Here is a 20181-nt window from a genome sequence, read left to right on the forward strand (position 1 = left end):
ACTTTTGCGGGTCAAATTGGTTTCCTGACCTGGATTCTGCGTAGCTTGTGACCCACAACATCTGGCACGCTTCTAGCTCATAGCAGCTATAACATAATTAATCTGGTCCCTTACACAAGAAATTAAAAGCCAGACACAAAAAAATAAATGGTGTATTACCAATCAAACAACACATGGTACCTTTCTTTAGAAACCCCTGAAAAAGCCCCCAGAAGAATTTTCTCCAGGAAAATTCTATTCAGTTTTATTTGTACAGCACTTTTTACATAGATACCGCCACAAACACACTTTACTGGAACACAGGAAATAGCCTAGGTACGCTGGGAAAGGACAGGTCAGAAGCATCCAAAGTGCCATTTGAAAGCCGTGAGGCTTTAAATACTGATTCCTACAGTTAGCCTAAATCAAGTTGTCCTCATCTCAGTCTTGGTAATATATTTTATTTCCATATATTTTCAGTACCTGTAATCTAACAAGCAGTTCAGTCTGTGTCATGCCACCCATCCTAAAATCAGAGGTCCCTTCCTCTAGAGCACATGGCAGAGACTGACCCAGATCTTTACCAGGACATCCCAACCTCTCACAATGCACAACTGTCAATTGCCATAAGACCTGAATGTTCCTTTATTACAGTTCAGAAATTCTCATTTTAAAATTCTAAGCAAACCAAACCATTCTCTGCTCATGAAAAGAATGAAATGACAGATTGTTGCTTTATCGTGTTCCCAGAAAGTACAGTACGTTCCTTCTCGGTACACAATCTAAGAGCTTGTGGTGCTACCCATTATAACAGCAAGCAAGATACCACCTCAGTTGTTTGTTTTTTAATATAAATCCAAAGTTGCACACAAACAGCTGCTATATTTCAAAGCTTGTGGTGTTCACATCTGAGCACTTCACGAAGCGGAGCACGGCAACTGCGACTTCTCTCCTGAGAAAGCTTCTCAACTCAAACTGCTTCAGCAAACACTGAGCTGAATAAATGTCAAAATGAAAGTCAGGCTAAATAAGGGCACCAGGGAAACTAACTGATTTAAACATGGGGACTAAAATATCTGGCTAAAGGAAGAATGGAAGCCAAATGGCTTTGTAGGCAATAAGGGGAAGGGGAGTTGCTTTGGTTGGCAATAAAATAGCGGGCCAAATGGCTTTGGTTGACAGTATACAGCTGTGGCACTTCTGGCAAAGACAGTGGCTCCCAGTGACTCTCAATGTGAACCACGAAAACCCAGCAAGACCTGCAGGCAAACCGGCATGCGTGTCACTTCCCCTGCCAACTCCCCTGGCTCTTTCCTGTAGGGGGGGACTGGTGTGTCCCAGAACATTGTTAGCCGGGAATCGCAGCTGAGTCACATGACCAGGTAGGAAGCCGCGGGAACATTCCGGAACATCTAATGACAGGACAATGGCTCGCCACTCCCATCAAAACCACCAAAGCTATTCCCACTCCGCACTTCAGTGCTGCCAGCCTGCAAACACAAGCCAGGTGGCTGCTTTGGAGCACTCCTGCCCTTGCGTAGAACAGCCTAATAAAAATATCAAACAAACATTTCCATGTGAAAGGTTTGAATGCACATCTGACATGCCGTGGCTGCCGGCCAAAAATATGCGTACATTAGCATAGGCGAGTTGCTTTCATGTCCAGTGCGCTGAGTGTGTACACTCATGAACGACAAATGCCTTCTCATTTTCAGAGGGAATTTATCTTTCAGAAGCAGTGTACCAGATTAAACTGCATCACAACAGCGCACATACAGCAGAAAGCCATTACTTTCCAACAATTTGTCAAGCTGGTCGAATTCATTGACGTCATTCAAAGTAGAGCACAGTATTGGCAGGCCTGTCAATATATAGACTCACTAGTGTTTCCCGGGATGTAATTCCAATTGGACATCATCGCCTTCTGATGCGTCATTGGTAACTGGTTCACAATGATGACTGAAAATGTGGGTAGATTGGGTAGATATAACCTCCACTGGCGAATGGTGTGCTATACTAGCATATCTGGGGCGACATAGCTCAGAGGGTAAGAGTGGTTGTCTGGCAGTCGGAGAGCTGCCGGTTCGATCCCCCCACCCTGGGAGTGTCAAAGTGTCCCTGAGCAGGACACCTAACCCTTAATTGCTCCCAACGAGCTGACTGGTACCTTGCATGGCAGCCTTTCGCCGTTGGCGTGTTAGTGTGTGTGTGAATGGGTGAATGAGAGGCATCAGCGCTTTGGATATATAAATATAGGCTAATAGAAAAAAGCGCTATATAAATGCAGTCTATTTACCATCTTTTTGTATTTAGCTAACTCGATAAGATACAAATGATAGTACTTTAAAAGTAACATATTTGTACAGGCTGATAATAGGCTATTTGACGTTACCTAGAAGAGTGCCGTAGTTTGTGCTCAGAATTAGGAAATCTGCTTCTCCTGAGAAGTCTAGAATTCGAATGCCATCCCAAGCACAAATGGACAGCGGGGCGAGAATCTGGGAGACCCATCTACGTATTCAAATTTCGTCCCTTCCACAGGAACAAAAGAAGTGCAGACATCCAAGAAAAATAGATGGATCTCCCCCCCAATTATCCAATTTAAAATCCTTTCATTTATAGACAGCAAGGCTGAAGGAAACGCCAGCCGCCTGCAGAGTAAACTAAGGGTACATCCAAACACAGCAGGGCGTTCGTTAATTACAGGAGGCCCGCTTCTCGTCTGTTTCTGCCTCTACAGTGCCGGTTTGCCCCAGATGCCCCAGCTACAGTCACACAGCCCTGCAAGCATACATGCTGGGGCAATTCAGCATGGCACCATCTCCCCACAGCCTCGCCTCCACCTCTCTCTCCACAAGGAAAACCCATGAGATCAGAGACAGAGGAGAGATAAGAGAGATACCGAGGAAAAGGAAGGGAAGAGGAAGAGAAGGGGAGAATAAAGAAAGAGAAAGACAGTTCAAAGGAAGAAGGGAGTAAGACAGAAACGGAGAGGGTGTGAAATTTGGGGCAGGCTTCACAGCGGGAAACACTCCGAGTCCTCCTGAAACCCCCAAAGAGTTTGCGGATCTGGGACACCCTTCAAATGAAGTCTGACACAACACAGGGAGGACATCCTGAAGTGATATGCTCTTATAAACTGAACCCCTTTGATGCTCAGATCAAATCCCCATTTTTCACAGTTTTTTTTTTCAGAACCGTGACACCATTGGAAAACTTCTTTCACCATCGGGCTTGCACACCTGGGCCTCCCTTTGAGTTAAACAGTTTTAAAAATCACATGAACTTCTGCTGAGAATCTGGGAAAGTTCTGGCAACAGGCTATTCTAAATGGTTTATACTGAGCGCCTCCATATGTTCTTATCAGGGCATCCAAGGCCTCAGAACATCAGACAGCACACAGAGCGTTGCTCTTGATAAAGAGAATAAATCATGTTTAGTCCCAAATGTGTTACTGATCAAGGCTATTTATTTAATTTTTTAATTCCAATGAATCATCTTGCTGAAATGTAACATCTCCATCAAGTATTTGCTCGAATTTCACGAGCTACAATTTTAGAAACAATGCTAATGATTGCGGTGCAGACGTGAACTGAAACAGAATTCATTTGCTGCCATTCTGGATCTGAATACAGGCAGCATCCCACTTCCTGCTCAATAGATTCAATGAGTCAGCTGTTGTACCTCGCAGCCAACTGAAGCAGAACAGCCACAATTAGGCCAATACAAACACTAAAATTACAGTGCGGCAGCCGGGCTAAAGTAGCTATTAATTAGACCACTTCTGCCATTTTGTTACATGTATCTACCAGTTCTACACATTTTCACAAGTGTAAGCAGCTGCATGATAAACAAACAAGCGAACAAATACCTCTCGTTTTGAAAAAGCACAAAGTGCATCTAGGCTATTGATAACGGTGCAAACATCACACTGGTACATCAATCACCTTCATAACCTGCAGACTCACAGAGGCATCCGGAAGCACTATGGGCACACTAGAGGCAGGTGTTGCACAGAATGATTACTGAGAAATGCAAGAGACCAACACCCAAATGGCTCCAGTCCCAGCCATACTGAAGTCTTGTAAAGCCTTTACAATGGTATTGAGCATTTCCACATTTATCCACCATTAAACATTTTTCAAACTCTCCACTCAAGTTCCAAATGTCTTGGCAGTTGTTCTAGTGCAGCCCAAGCCTGCCTTATCGGTGTGAGAAATGTTTCTCTTCTGAGACAAATCGAGCCATTAGATCTACGGTAAGGATCGAACTCTGAGGTGAGTTAACCACATACGAAAACAGATTCCACTCTGATGCAAACCCATCTTCCGCTGTGGCCTGAAGACTCATCTCTTCAGACTATACCTAGACTAACCACCACCACGCTGTAGGCTATATTTCACTCTAAATCCCCCCCCCCCCTTTTTTTTCACGACACTTGTTACATGTTGCCCCATCCCAGCACTTTTTGGTAATTTGTATCTGTCCTAATACTGTAGCTTATTCTTCTGCCTAGTTGGCTTTGCAGAGGTTAGGTCTGAATAGTGTTCACTGTGTGAACTAAACTGTGTTCTTGGCTAGAAATAGCTGTACAAAATAAGTATTGTATCTTACTGAACCTGTGTTTAGTAGTTGTCTAAGACCATGAAGTGCACTTTTTGTACGTCGCTTTGGATAAAAGCATCTGCCAAATAAATGTAATGTAATGCAAACAAAAACTGCAAAGCTAAAAAAAGACTCTGTGACCCTCTACACAGGGCCAAACCCATGAAGGGTGGGGTGAGCCAAGTCAGGGAAGCCCAACCCTGTTCCTGTTGATCTACTGTCCTGTAGGTTTTCATTTCAACCCTAATTTGGCACACCTGATTCTAACCATTCACAGCACAGGGAGAACTCTGGCTGTTGACTGACGGTGCATCTAGTCAAGGTCAACCAACAGGATGGTAGATCTCCAAAAACAGGGTTGGGCAGCCCTGCTCCAAGTCACAGGTTCCCGTGCCACGGACGTTAGTCAGCAATGAGGCATGGCTCACATGAGTCACCAACCCCAGTGAGGTCAGACTCGGCACAAAAGCGTTCATCCAAAGCATGACTCGAGCCCCGGACGAGATTCGTCACACAGCTAACGTGTTTCCCCAGGTCTGAGGGCCAAACGAGCAACAGATGCAACCATTAAACCAGCGCGAGTGACTGCTCAGCGGCTGGGGACTTCAAGAAAAGCCAAAGATCGGCCCCTTTGCTAAACTGTGAATAATGCTTTCATTGTCAGTCTCCTATGCTCCAAATAAACAATTTGTCAGTTTAACAAAGTTGCTGCAGAAGAGAAATGCAGAACAAAGCTTTCTGAGGACAAAGGTTATGGCCGGCTACTTACAATTCAAGACAGAGGCAAAGAGAACACTCAATAATACCACAGCATTCACACTTGAGCTGCACATTACAGCAGTGGTTTTCAACCCTGGTCCTGGGGGCACACTCTGTATGCTGGTTTTCGTTACAACCACAATTGCAATCTCAGAATTTTAACAAGCAATTATTTTTCCTTAATTAGGTGCTTCTCATGTCAGAGGGATTATTTGCCCACTTGTGTCAGAAATAGCTATGCATGCCATAAAGAATAAAAGTCCCATATTCACATTGTGCTATATTGCAGACGATTACGTTCAGAGGTTAAAAAAACTTTTTAACTAATCAAAATAAAGACTGAGGCAAATCAACAGGTTCCTAATTGGGGAAAGTGTGGACACCTGGCCACTAAATCTAATAATTTGACAGATAAGGAAGAATTCAAAAACAAAGAAAATGTTAACGAGTCAAACCTGTATTGTGCTAATTAGTTTAAGGGAAATATTATGCACTTAAAGCACTTAAACACATGTGTTCAGCAACCTAATTAGAAGCCTATTAATTCCCCTTGTTAATTTGATCTGTTAAAAATGTTACCTCTTTTCAAGTGATTGTTTGCAATCACTTTAAAAGCAACACAAGAACACAATGAGATTTTATTCTTCATGCCATGCATTGCAATTCCTGACATAATGTGGCTTAAGAGGGTAAATAATTCCTTTTAACATGAAAAACACCTAATTAAGAAAAATTAACAGCTTGTTAAAATTCTGAGATTGCAATTGTGGTTGGAACGAAAACCAGCATACACAGTGTGACCCCAGGACCAGGGTTGAAAACCACTGCATTACAGGCATTACGCTCTTATCCAGAGCGACATAGCATTTACATTGTATCCATGTATACTGCTGGATAGATGGACGGACTGGGACACCGGCAGTGTCCTACCCGGGAATCAAACTTGTGACCTTCAGGTTACAAGTCCAATTCCTTACCCATCATGCTACACTGCCGCCGTAGCATGACCCACTCAGGGTGGGAGTGTGGATGCAGTCTGAAAATGATTGTTTTTCCCTTAGACAAACTTTGACTTGCCTGAGCTGATTATAAGGGCGATAGAATCCCTAGACAGCATCAGAAATCAGAGCGCATCTGTAGCTGAGAACAAGAGTGTAATCTGCTTGGACTCAAATCTTAATCCCACCTATTTTTCTCACATTTTTTTGCTCCAGATGCAGATGAAATTCTAGGTCAAAGTGATATGAACAGGTGCACTGGAACTGTGATAGTACCAGTAATAATGATGTGATGTAAATAATGCAAACCGCATCTATCAGGATCCAGAGGCAGATTATTTTCAAACTGATCACACAAGTTAATTTTGAACAGAATGGTCTCATTCTGTTGCTTTAGATGCTTTGGCCAGATAGTAGGCCTAGTAGTTAATAATAATAATAATAATAATAATAATAATAATAATAATATATTGTAATTATTATAATTAAGAGTTTTCACTTTATAAATGAATGTAAAACACCCACACACACCATCAGTGGTTTAACTCATGTCAGTGTGCGCTTCATGACCAAGCTTAATGCTTTATTTCAAAATGACAGGAATTACAAAATTGTTTCACTTCGCTAGGGGAACAGCACTGTCTGTCACTATAAAAACGGCTAGGCAAGCTCGTGAATAGTGCCAGCTGAGTTGACACAGCAACATTAATTCAAATGCAGAAGAGTAATTTCCCCAAAGAAAACATTAAACGCTGCTCTACAACAGCGTATTGGTAAAACCTGTCCATAAAGGACAAGAAAGCATCGGGGAATATCGTCGTCCTGAGTATTTTCCTGTAATGTATTTAAGGCTCTTCTGTCAGGATTCAGGTATATTCACAGCTTTAGGTGTCACGTATAAGTTAAATGACTGAATAATCAGTCGCATATGTACGCTATAGAAATAGGGCTTTAGACCGATTCTGCTTCACAGGAGACAGTTTGTTTCTGTTTTTTTTTTTTTTAAACACATACTTAAATTTGAGGAGGGGGGGGGCGTTCCAAAAAAAACTTACTCTTCCAAGGGTTAAATTCTACAAACAAAATGTAAACCACCAGGCTGTCAGCGCAGGAAAAGATGAGCTATATTGTAAGGCTACTTGCACGTAGGCTATAAACGCCCGCTCTGGCTAAATCATAATTTCTCTCAATGCAATCGATCCACTGAGGGGGAACTTAGCGAACGAAAATTGCAATAGAAAATGGATTCTCCAAGGCCTTTTAAGGAAAGCGTTAATGGCTCAATTAACAGAAACAAATGCCTCGCTAACATTGCGGTAATTGCAACTAATAACTCGCACGACGCCTTTAGCCGTAATTGTGCGAAATGCAGCGTTCTATGAGACAGCGATGATCATTAGCCTACTCAACGACACTTACGTTTGATATCAGAAATTACAAAATGTTAGAAAAAGCGGTTTCAAAGCTAGACGATATCATTATTAACAACATTGTGTGAATATTGCCATCTCCACATTGGAGTAGCTATCAAGATATAGTTTTGGCGATGGTTCTGATCTGACCCTTTAGGATAAAATGAGCCAAATTCGGTGAAACGACGGTTGTATTTTAGCAAACGCAGATAATTCAATATAATTGCAACAAGACTTAATAATAAAGACACACCCTCTCTGGTTACACCAGCCAAACTAATCATGAACCATTGCAATGAATGGGGACAACAAATCTGTTCGATACCACAACAAGAATAATCAGCTGTCAGCTGAAATAATACACAGAACACAGCCTAGAACGGTAAAATTAAATCCCTTTCATGAATGTGGTCAGTTATCATTTTTTTTGTTTTCAGATCCCTAATTTCAGTAGCACTCCACATTTCCTGTATTCAGTTTACACTGGCACGAAAAATATCTCGCGAAATCGTGAAAATGAATCATTCCACACATTCAGTAATATTTCTCTCACCTGAACATAATTGTTTTCGCAGTAATCCGCTACCCTCGTCAGATTCTGGTAGCTCTCTACAAGGGCTCTTTTGCCGGCTGGAATTTCTTCCTCTAACAACATTTGCAGCTCTGCCATCTTGCATCTCTCTGCATTTCTTTTTTTCTCCCTTTGATTGAAACCACAAGCTCTGCCCCGAAACGGAGCTCCTTCGCCTGGTATTGTGGGATTCCTGGCCTCGCTTTCATTGTAAACGTTCACCGATTGGGTTCCCAGAACTCATCGGATTCTCAAGCGCACTCGCGGATTATTGGTTTATAGACCTCCCTTCAACCGTGTCCACCAATAATAAACAACAGCGCACTTCTGCACGAGACTAAATGCAACTCATCCTGGGAAAACGCAGGATGGGAAGTGTAGTTTTCATTGTATCAACGGCAGGGTCGTTGCGGAATTGAAACATTCTTGCCATAATCCAGCTACAATGTTGCAGGAGTCTGTTGTCTATTTAAGTTGGTTTTATCATCAAGTGTCACTTGGACAAATGTACGTTATATTTTCCAAACAACACGCTACCAGTTTATTTTGAATTAAATGGTGTTATCTGTACGATCTTTTCAGGTCATTTTCTCCTAGAGTAAAGCTAGGATATTTTGTACTACGATTCCCACAAGTAACCGCTCTCTGATGCGCATTATGGATATTGTAGGAACTTTCTTTGCGGTTGTCTCAAAGCAAGATCAAGATGTAGTTTAATAAAAACTACAATTCCCTAGAAATATCAGATGTGATAGAATCATATGGTTCCTGTTTGGAATGTATTTGAGAGGTCGCCGTATTTCCAACAGATAGGTTATAAATGGTGAGATCCTAAAATATTATTGGGTACAGGTTATCATAAATTCAATACGTTATGTAGATTTTAATCATCGTCGTATTTTTATTTGATGTCTTTGTTTCATTCCGTTGTTAGTATCTGTGGTTAAAGTAGCCAGGGCTACGAATGGTTTGTTAGATACTTGGATAGCTTTCACATGCTAACCACTATTTATGTCTGCATACAAAGGTTAATATTTAATGGCAGTTAGAAAGCTTCACTGAGATTTAGCTTACCATTGGTGTTACAACCTAGAGTGTATGTTTACTAAAATGATTCTTATTTTTTCAGCACAATAACAGGGTGTCGGACATATAACTTGCTAGCTGTCGTTAGCTAACCTAATAAATTACATTGATACAGTTTATGCTGTTGGCAAAAACAATAATCGTTTTCATGTTTAGGTCAAGACATTTGCAGCCGACACTTAACATTGTGTGTCACTATGGCGGAAGAAAAACCAATCTACGAGATCAGGTTTGACGCGGCAGTAAAAGTAATCCAGAGTTTGCCCCGTAATGGTGAGGATCCGCATGTTGCAAACATTCAGTCCGCTGTTACATTGTGCATTCTAAAGTGTAAATAATTGCTCGTGGATATAAACATTTAAAGAAGTTGATTTGGTGTGTTATTTTGCGGTTTTTCAGTAAAAATTCGATTGACTTTTCTGCCATAATTACGGTAGACCCATTCCATTTGCAGGCTACACATCCATTTGTTTTTTTTTCTTCTAATTTGGGGTAAATGGATTAAGCCCATATATTCAAGCTACTTATTTAACTTCGTTTTTGTCGCTTATAAGGAAGCTCTTTATAATGAACTCGTTGCCCCTATGTTTCTCTAATTGTCTGATTTTAGAAAACAGACGTCATGACATATTTGCCTGCATAACCTACTTTGAAGCTTTAGTGCTGGATCAGGGCTTTTGCTTTAACTAATTTGGCTAACTTTAAAAAGGTTTATTTTGAGTGCATTTGCATATCTCCGTACGTGTTTACATGCAAGAACATGTTAAGTACGATATTTTTTGATGGATTGAAGAAACATGAATTTAGAACACACTGCCATCCTTGGACGAGCAAGCTATTTAACTGCATGTCATAATCCATTGCTTTTGACTCTTGCACCTCTAGTAACAGTCCTTAATTGTTTTGGTGCCATTGTAGGCCCCTTTCAACCATCAAATGAGATGATGCTGAAATTCTACAGTTACTATAAGCAGGCTACTCAAGGGCCATGCACAACTCCTAGACCTGGCTTCTGGGATCCTGTGGGCAAAGTTAAATGGTAAGGTATGGGTAAAGGGCATGTTACACAGCAATACTGTGTGACAGCTGCAGATGGCATCACGTTTAACACTCAATTATGCGATTAAAGTGAATGTTTTTTTGTTTTATGATTTTTTTTACCACTGGATGACACTTCATCCAGTGGTATTCAGGTGTAATGGTGTATGACAGAGATACTAAAATCTGTCTCTCAAGGTCAGTAGGACTGCAGGTTTTCTCTTCTGCTTGACAGTCCAATACTGTCTCTGATTGGCCAGAGATTACACTCTACTGGTGGTTAGGTTTAACTCAGTCCCTGATCAGAGAGGATGAATGATACGCAGCAGTACCCCTGGCGTATGACATGCATGATACTCGTACCCTACCAGGATCTACCACCATAACCATTTCTATTCTCAGTTTGGCAATGACGTGGTCTAGAGAATTGCAACCAACTTAACTGCAGTGAATCACAAGATGATTAGTGTGTGACAAGGTCTCCCCAGTGCCTTTCTGGTGTGTCTCTTTAGAAAAAAATGACAAGAAAATGTTTCATTTATTCATTCTCAGGGGCTTCTCTGCTTTCTCTTCCATGGTAACTGCTGTTCTGTTCTGCTATCGGGGTGATGGCTGGCCTGTTCCTTTTGTGAAATTTACAACACTGGAACAGTGTTCCTTCCTAAAGTTGACTTGTGCCAATTTCCTTGTTTCAGCGTATTTTTGTCACAGTAACCTCCACTAGTGACAATAAATGCTGTCAAAGCAGCCATTGGGCCAGCATGTCTCTTTGGTTTTGAAGTCCATAACCTTGCGTTTGTCTGTTTACTTTGAAAGTGCTATGCTGTCCAGAGCTGCAGTGCCATCTTTGAGCACCATTTGCAGAGGCACAAGAAAATGTGATTAAAGATTTGTAAAAAAAAAAAAAAAATTCATTTGAAGAAAAAAATAGATAAATTATTAAGATCATCTCACATTGTGTTAGTTGTGCCTCAGTAAAGGTCTTTACAGGTGCTGGTCATTCAATCTTCTGTTCTGTGACCAGTCACGGGGGAAACTGCAAATTTGAAATAAAGGCAAAATGTGTGACGCATGTTGTTCTGCGTTCTTAAGGGATGCTTGGAATTCTCTGGGAGACATGTCAAAGGAGAAGGCAATGATTGCGTATGTTGATGAAATGAAGCTGGTAAGCTGCCCATGGTTTTGATTCTGAAAAAAAAAAATACTTGCATATAACTATGTAACTACTACATATAACTTTTTTTGGGGGGGGGGGGGGGGATAATGTGTTAACTGGCCTCCACACCAAAAAAAAAACTGCATTTCTGCATTTTTATAGATTCTGGAAACCATCCCAGTGACAGAGCAAGTAATGGAGCTGCTGGGCGTTCTGGGACCGTTCTACGACGTGGTGGAGAACAGAGTGGAGGAGATTAAGGAAGCCTGTGAGGAGCCTGACCAGACAAGCGGTGCGTGCTTGCGCGTTACTTCCCCAAATGCTGTGAGCGGGCCTTGGGCTACCTCACAGCTCTGTTTTCACTCAGAGCGGCAGTGCAGACTGTGGGGTGGGCGGTGAGGGTGGGTGAGGCTATGGCTAACCAGGCTTCTGGAGCTACCATTGACCGCTGGATGCAGTCACACAACAAAACACTGCGATTCATTCTGATCAATGAGTGGTGACACATGATAGCTCCACCCCTTTAAATGAAAAAAAAGAATACGTTTGGCCTAGTTGTGTAGTGTTACAGTCCAGTGCAGAAGTAACCAAGGAAACTTGGCAGAAAAAATCAAATCGTGTCATGCCACTACTGATTCCCATTTTAGGGCTAAGGATGCCTCGCTCTCCCATCAAAAGTCGAAAACACCCTTCAGGACAGTTGTTTTGTGATTACCTGCCGGGACTCCACTTGGTTAATTTGGGGAAAGCTTAGCAAAGCTTTGTGAAGAAATTAATGCTCTTTATTTGTGTAACTGGGAAAGGAGAGGACCCTGGCTAACTTTTATAATCCTCTCTCGGCTCTATGCAGTCAGTGTCAGTAGTTAATGTATCGCATTAATTTATACCTTATATATAAGTTTTTTCATTCTGAGTGTTCATTGTTTGGTGACATTCCTTTCTGCCTGAATAAAGTAGGTCAGTCACTTCATTCTTTCAATTTATGCAATGCTGGGAAACATACTGATTTGTTACTTTTAAATGGCTGATTAGGAAAATGAAGTTTTGAAACTAAGTGTGGAAAATATACAGAGCATTTCCAGACGTTCCTGTTTCCCCTGCATTTGTGCTGTTGTGGTTAATGGAGTTGGTGTTTGTTGCTGCTTTTGGTTGCTGGTCTGTGGTGCTGTAGTTTGGGTGATGGATCAGAGCACTACCTGATCTATCCTTTACGTAAATGTAGCGGATTCTGCAGGGTAGAATAAAAGTTGTGAGTTCTGTGGCAATGCGGTGATGGGCATTTACAGGAAAACACAGGGACGAATATGACTGGTTTCCTGTTGTTCAGGCTTTGGAAATGCCATAACACCACCATCAAAGAATGGCCCCAAAAACATTGAAAGCGATGGAAAGGCGAAGGACAGCGAGGACGTCAGCAACACGAGTGTTGATTCCGGGGGCAGCGAAGAGGAGGAGGAGAAGGAGGATGATGATGAGGAGGATGATGATGATAAAGAAATGGAGGAAGGTACAAAGCCAGGAAACAAACTCAAAATGAGTACCAGAGAGGAGGGACGAGACTGCCAGGGTGACGGTGTAGCATAGTGGTTAGGGGCCTGGGCGTTTAACACAGAGGCTGGAATTTGTAGGTTGCAGGTTTGATTCCCAGTCGGGGCACTACCATTGTACCCTTGAGCTAGGTCTTTAACCTCAATTGCTTCAGTTAAATACCCAGCTGTGTACATGGATTGTTTGGAAATAATTTAAGCTGTTCTGCATAAGAGCATTTGCAAAATACCAGAAATAAGTTTTAAAGAAAGGAAAAATTCCTTTGATTGAATGTTCAGTTGTCACTTGATGGGCTGTTTTTTGGGTTGTAACACAGAAGCCTTCTCCTCCCATTCCTCCAGAAAAGGAGATTTTGACGGAGAGGCTCAAGGTTGAGGAGTCGATGGTGAAGTCCCAGGTTGTGCTGTCCAATGGGAACGTGGAGCACAGCGTGTCGTCACTGACCAACGGCACGCACAGCTCCCTGAGCAGCGACTTCACGGAGGACGACCTGCAGTGCATTCTGGAACCTGCGGTCCAGCTCTGCGATACCAATGGCCCGCTCAGCGGTAACGGCAAAGGGTGTAGCACTGCGGAGTGTGTGCTCCTTCTGCTGCTGAGTTCATAAAAGCCCCAGTTTAGTGTCTCTGCATGCTGCCCATAAGCCATAATAGTATTACTATGCAGAATTTTAAAACTCTATTATGTCACTCTTAATAACTAGAATAAGACGTCGGTTTCCATTATTAAGTTTGATATGTTATGTGGTGATATTGTCGTAAGGTTTCATATGTCTGAACAGTTTAATTTGGGACTGGAACATTTGGCACTATATAATCTTTCCCCCCCACCCTTACTGTGTACAACTTAATCTTCTCCTAATTAAGATGAGGCCTTCCGAGCATAATAATAAGAATTGGCTGAAATGGGTTTTCTTCAGCTCTTAGACATGTGATTAGATAAGCGGCTTGGCCCTGAATTCTCTTTGAAAGCCGTTCTGTTCAGTGTCGCAGTACAATGACCTGCAGTCAGCAAGGCCGGCTCCTGACCAAATGGCCTTGGTGGAAAAGATCCAGCAGGCCACTGCCAGCTGCTAAAGCTCTTCCCTGATTGGTCCGTTCTCTTCCTGGTTCTGTGCACAGATCACAGTGAGGAGGTGACTGGTCTGCTGCAGCTTGCCAGCGATTCGGATGGGGAGGTGTACTGCGACTCCATGGAGCAGTTTGGGCTGGAGGAGGTAAGGGACCATAGAGTGGAAAGCACCGTCTCCACCCCTCTTCAGGTGCACTGACTCTGCCCCCTTGCTCTTGTTGGTCTGCAGCACTGAAGGGTTGTTGCCATGCTGCTGAGCACTGCATTTGTTGGTCAGGTGACCTCAGTATTCACACTGATAATTGATCCAGGGAAATGGTTTGGCTCCAGTGTTAATGCATCAGAGTCTGCTCTGTATAATTAAGCCTAGGAAGGTGGACCTGCCCAGATCACACCGGCCATTTGGTGTCTCCAATAAGTACAGGTATTATTGACTTGTCTCATAACAGGCAGTGGATACTCTTTTGATTGGATAGGATGGCCTTTGTACTTGACTTGCGGAAAGCATTATGTGCGAATAAATAATTGTTACGATAATCTACTAGTGCAAACATATCAGGTCACAGTGGCACTATGCTGATCCAGAAGCCTGCAGATTGCATCAGTCCATGGTTCCAACTCTGTGTTCAGTCTTGGCCAACCCAGGTCACATGATCTGCATGTTGCATCTTCTGTACTGAAGCCTGTACGGCTCATATAGTTGCTTTGTGAGTACACTGTCATTTTTTGTCTCCCTCAGGGCTCTGTGGTGCTCGTTAACCACTCTCTGGAGACGGGCGAGGTGACCCACCCATCCTCAGTGGCGCAGGGGATTCCGGGAGAGGCGTGCAGGACGGACGATCCCCAGGGGGGAGACGGCGGTGTCCAGGACGGCGGCGAAGACTGGGCGTCTGGCGGACCCACGGCCCAGAGGGGGAGACTGAGCACAGGCGAACACAACACCTCCTTGGTCAGGAGAGGAAGGGGTACGGCCCAAATCCTTTTGCATTTGAGCTCTGTTCTCTAACTGTTCTCCATGCAGGTCTCTGACTCTGAATTTGCAAGTGAAGTGGCAGGCTTTGTTTGGGCTTCGGAGGAAACTATGTGATATGATCGTATCCACAGTATCACTGTGATAGAGTGCTGCTTCTCCTGGGAATGGCTTCAGTTCCCAGCCCATGCTGTTAAAGTCCATTTCAGCCTGGAAAACAGTCAATTTCATTTGCTGGAAAAGGTGCCCCAGAGCACCTCCTTATTAACCCTGCGATTACCACGCCTGACTGCACACGGCCTTTGTAGGCGTTGTAGTTAACCTGTTGGTGCTGTCCTCCAGGTTCCAGGCTGTCTGGGTCGGGCTCTGGCGTGGGGCCCCCGGTCAGCCTGCTGGGCGGAGGGGGTGACGGAGAGCGCCGGGGGTCGGAGGGCGGGGTCGAGGGCACCCTGAACGAGCAGATCGCCACGGCGCTGGCGCGGCTGCAGGAGGACATGCAGAGCGTGCTGCAGAGGCTGCAGACGCTGGAAGCTCTGACTGCATCGCAGGTCTGCGTAGCCACAGAACCTGTGTGTGTGCGTGTGTGTGCGTGTGTGTGCGTGTGTGTGCGTGTGTGTGTGTGTGCAAGCATGTGTGTGCATATGTGTGTGTGCGCCCGTGAGATGTTAACCATAAGTCATAAGTCAATGGATAGATCTCAGTTTGCTGTTTTACCTGAATTCAACAAATGTAATACTATGTACTATAAAGGGTTGCTTTCATTTGATGAATATTTCCTTTTTTCGTTTTTAGACGAGGTCGTTATCGCTGCAGCAGAATTATGCGCCGCTTCCAGGTACCAAGGTAAGGGCTTTCACTTCCTCTTCCACTCCAGGCACAATTGGCCTCAGTGTTACCCGCAGAGGAAGGAGAGGGTTTCATTTAGTATGGTTTTCCCCCACGTTACAGAATAGGAACAGGTCCTGTGGTGAATGGCACCCCTGTAATCTGCCTGTGCTAGCTGCACATGAAGCATCTTCTCTCCTGGACCCCAATATGTACACTTGCCTAGAGTCCTGTCTTCTGTGGACCGTTAAACTTAACAGCCACAGGTCCTTTAGGCCAGCAGCTTCCAAAATTCTTCAGCCTGTGGACCGCCAAGTCCCAGGGACCGTCACACATTGTGCAGTCAACAACCTTGTGCATTTCATTGTGACTTACTGTTATTGCTGGGGACCGGCGCTGGTCCACAGACCAGTATTTGGGAACCATGGCTTTGGGTCATTCCTGCATGGTCTTGGCACATGGAAATTCGGTTTGCCCTTTTGTACTGTTCTGGAATCTGGCATGACAAAAGTCTAACAAAGTTTTTTTTTAATTTTTTTTTTTTTTTTAAACAAACAAAAAAAAAAATAAAAAACAGTAAGAGTGTGGGGCACATCGCCCCACTGGGGACTAGTGTTTCAGTTTCAGCGGCTCGGGAGGTTGGCGTGACAGGCCGAGTCCCAGGCAAGCCGCTGCTGCTGTGCTCTTGAGTGCTTAACAGAAACTGCTTCAGTGAGTCTCCAGCCATAAACATGTCAGAACTGTATAAGATGGTTTACTAAAAGTCTGTGTAAATCTGCTGGGCGGTATAATGGCTAGGGAACTGGGCTCGTAACTCTGAAAGACTGTTTGGGAGCGCTGGCGTCTCGGTGACGGGTCCAGTCGCTCTCGTATGCGTCAGGCGTCATGCTTCGCTGCCCGTGTCTGTTCCAGAAGCCGCCCTGGTGGCCTTTCGATGTCCCCCCTGGCGCAGTGGCCTTCGCCGTGGTTTGGCCCTTCGTGGTGCACTGGCTGGTATGGCTCTACTTCCAGCGACGGAGAAGGTACTCGTCCCGCGCCGGTTAGGGGCGCGCTCGCTCAAAGGCTAAACGGCACAGAAGCGCGCGTGCTGTTTGAGGAAGGTGCTGAAGTTTGCCATGGCGTTTTCCACGTGAACTCGCATGCAAACGGTCTCTCTGTGCCAGGCTGCACACACAAAGCTACCCTGCTCCATCTGTAAAGAGACACCAGCTCTGTCTCCATTAAACTCGTCCAGTTCATTTTACTGACCTGCAAATATGTGTTGTTTTGATCAGTCGTGTCACGTGCTGTAGCGTTCTTCTGTGATGTGCTAATTTGTTGCATTGTCATTACAGGAAGATGAACTGAAAACCGGGTGTCCCTACCGTATGAGCCGCCAGTTCAACGAGAGGGTTTGATGTCTCTTGTTCTAACATGGGCATTACTGTACTGCACCTCTTTCGCATTTCTCTACTGTATCTCTATGCTTTTGCACTACAACGATGGCGCTACTAGTAAGTTGTACCTTATCAGCCTCTGCCAGTACCCAGTGTGGTATCAAAGAAAATTGTGAATGCAAGGTAAACTTATAATCATGCAAGCTCATTTTTTAACACTGACCGGTGATTCTGGTCATTATCACTTTGAGAAATGGGTAGCATTTAACCTGTGAAAGCCAGAAGTAGCTCTGTACGAATGAGGGGAGTGTGGTTTAATTGTAGTAAACCATTGTGCATCTCCCTAGATTTAAATTCCACCTGTACTTCCTTTGAGGCATGCAATTACCAGTTTGTATCCTACTCTGTAATGCTTTTTTCTACTGCAATGACAACCATGCACAATCCTCTTGAGTTGCGCTCATATTGCAGCTAAATTTATCATGATATATCTGCAGAATGTAGTTAATTTTTTATCGAGTTGCATTTTTTATCTAATTATTGTGTTGATTTAATATATTGTTGCTTATTATGACACAGGGATGGGGTTATACTGGTAAACTGCACTAAACCATAAGCTAGTCCTTTGAACAGGGTGTACTTAAAGTCAGAGGAAGGCTTGAAGATAAATCTGTGGTACTGTGGGAATGAAAGGAATGAGAAAGCTGAAGGTTAGATGGAAAAAATGGCAGCAGAATTCAGTGTCAGAGCATATGCTTGCTCTGAGATAAATATTCTTATCTGTGCACAATGCTCCTTTGGGCTTCAAGTAACAAAAGTATTTGTTTATTTTAAATTGTACAATTTCAGAGACTTAAAAATGAATGCTTGCTTAAATTGGTTATATACATGGAAGTATATTTGAGTTTGGTTAAATCTCAGCATCATAAAACTGAAGCTAGAAAGCCTTGTAGTGAATGTCAGCCATTTGCCAGCATTAGCATGGTCAGGCTTGGATAACCACTTCAAGATCAATGACAAGGGTAGATCCTTGCATTTGTAGTAGTAATTTGCAAAAAAAAATTAAATGCCAAAACAATTGTATAATTCCTTGAGAGAAACTTAAATAAATATGAATTATTTTCTTATCTGAAACGATTCATATGTCAGGATTTCCCTTTGTGAGAAGACTAAATGAAATCATTTTTCAGTGTCAGACAAAGCAGGAGGGGGAGGAATAATCAAATTTAAAGGCCAGTTAGAGCAGTCAAGGAGTCCTTCTAGTTTTCTTGCATCCTATAGATCCTTTATAATGCTCCCATTTATAATCTATTCTAGATCTAGTGATTGTGGTAGTGACTGGGAAGAAAATGCTGCATTTCTCTCTTGTGCCTTGTTCCAATACAGTAAAGAGAGAGAGGGAGAGACATGTTTTCCTCTGTAGCTGCTGAATTGTTTTATAAAGAGGCTTTTGCTATGAGCTGGCTTGCAATGTAATTCTGCAAAAAATATTCATGGAAGGCTGACTCAAGTTTATTTAGATTAAATCACTTCTGAGAGTCCTCCTAAGGCCAAATTCGCCATAATTTAGTGATATTGGAAATCCTTTGATTTTTATAGAGTGGACTCTTCAGTGGGCTTAAACTGAACCAAATTACCATTTAGGAGCCTCCATACCAAGCCCTGAGAGTGACTCTCATCAGAAGTGTTTCTTCAAAGGGGCCCATCTAGGCACATGTCTACTGACAATTTGTCCATATGCAAACTACTACTACTACACAAGTTGGCTTAATCCAGTCAGAGATGAGAAACAATGGTAGATTGAAGAAGCCACCAAGCCTTTATTTAAAATTTTAAATCCCTGTGGGATCAACCCAAAAAGAATAAGCAGGGTCTGGGTCAACGTCCAGTTAACTGACTTTCTTTTCGGTGGTGTACAGTAGAGCCAATGCACTGCGGTCCACAAGGCCCAGAATGGCATTTATTTTTTAAGTTGCTCATGTATACCTAAATCACTTGTCACATGACTGCTTATTCAGCTGAAGACTCAACCATAGTTAGAAATCCGCACCTGTTTTGGGCCCTAAAAGATGGGAATTATCCAAGAATGTTGGTCAGTTTTATTCAGCATCATCCATGTTGTATTACATAGCTTTAAAAAAAGTATTCATAAAGCATTTTTGATTCTATAACAACGGGGCAGAATTGGAAAGCACCATTTGAACAGTAATCTGTAGTAAGACTGTCAAACGTATGAATTGTCTTTGTTATACTGTTTGAACTGATTTTAAGATTTATGGTTGCAATACTTTTTAAATGTATTTTTTTCCTAATTCTCTTTAGGTGTAAATTATGTTCAATAATGTTAATAGCTGTACAGATCAGATTATTTAAAAAGGAGGATAAAAGTGCAATATTTTAATTGCATTCTACTTTATTGACATAGAGTATAAAGACCTATATGCATTTAAACTGTAACAAGGCTGCATCGGCAATAGAACTAATTGTAGAGTTCTAGTCGCCTCTGACAATGCATACTGCGTTTCTTTGTAAATGAAACTAACCTGGTCCTCCTATCCTCTGCCTTCAACAGGCAGGTGTTTAGCATGACAATTAATACTGTCAAGGCATGAATAAAATTTTCATAAAACTTTTGGGCTCTTTCCTTTATTTGCTAAACCTGTTACATTTATAAAAAATTGTTACTGAAAATGTAATTTTTTGTGGTAGGTATACTTCTGTGTCCATGTAAGTATCTTAAGATGATCATGGATGGGTAAGGGTTAGTGATTCTCACACGTGGATGGG

The 20181-nt window shown here is 42.9% G+C and overlaps 2 protein-coding genes across 9 annotated transcripts in view; one reads left to right on the top strand and one right to left on the bottom strand.

The window, feature by feature from the left end:
* The window catches only part of LOC118234165 (abl interactor 1), a 45732-nt gene extending 37210 nt beyond the window's left edge, over positions 1-8522 (bottom strand). For 3 of the 6 annotated variants that reach the window (XM_035430555.1, XM_035430554.1, XM_035430553.1), the window contains exon 1: positions 8307-8522. In XM_035430555.1, the coding sequence (XP_035286446.1) occupies positions 8307-8423 (117 nt within the window). In that variant the 5' untranslated portion in view covers positions 8424-8522. The remainder of the gene's footprint in view (positions 1-8306) is intronic. The other 3 variants (XM_035430558.1, XM_035430557.1, XM_035430556.1) reach the window with 1 other exon arrangement.
* A 537-nt stretch (positions 8523-9059) lies between these two features.
* On the top strand, positions 9060-20027 carry LOC118234272 (acyl-CoA-binding domain-containing protein 5A-like). 3 transcript variants are annotated; one of them, XM_035430698.1, is made up of 13 exons: positions 9060-9147; positions 9567-9683; positions 10329-10449; positions 11541-11613; positions 11767-11896; positions 12932-13111; positions 13494-13700; positions 14274-14368; positions 14963-15188; positions 15536-15741; positions 15986-16036; positions 16931-17040; positions 17353-20027. In XM_035430698.1, the coding sequence occupies exons 2-13, from the start codon at positions 9608-9610 to the stop codon at positions 17363-17365; spliced, it is 1488 nt and encodes a 495-aa protein (XP_035286589.1). In that variant the 5' UTR covers positions 9060-9147; positions 9567-9607; the 3' UTR covers positions 17366-20027. The 3 variants fall into 3 exon arrangements, with proteins under 3 accessions (XP_035286589.1, XP_035286590.1, XP_035286588.1); XM_035430697.1 differs by lacking the exon at positions 9060-9147 and adding an exon at positions 9225-9351; XM_035430699.1 differs by lacking the exons at positions 9060-9147; positions 12932-13111 and adding an exon at positions 9222-9351.
* Positions 20028-20181: the final 154 nt, after the last annotated feature.

Source organism: Anguilla anguilla, chromosome 8 (genome assembly GCF_013347855.1).
Source record: "Anguilla anguilla isolate fAngAng1 chromosome 8, fAngAng1.pri, whole genome shotgun sequence".
In the NCBI taxonomy this organism is placed as follows: Eukaryota; Metazoa; Chordata; class Actinopteri; order Anguilliformes; family Anguillidae; genus Anguilla; species Anguilla anguilla.

Excerpts from the sequence above, each read along its gene's own strand:
- LOC118234272 (XM_035430697.1), top strand. Across the intron at positions 13,701-14,273 it reads TACCAATGGCCCGCTCAGCG|ATCACAGTGAGGAGGTGACT; the intron begins GTAACGGCAAAG and ends TTCTGTGCACAG. Across the intron at positions 16,037-16,930 it reads CGCCGCTTCCAGGTACCAAG|AAGCCGCCCTGGTGGCCTTT; the intron begins GTAAGGGCTTTC and ends TGTCTGTTCCAG.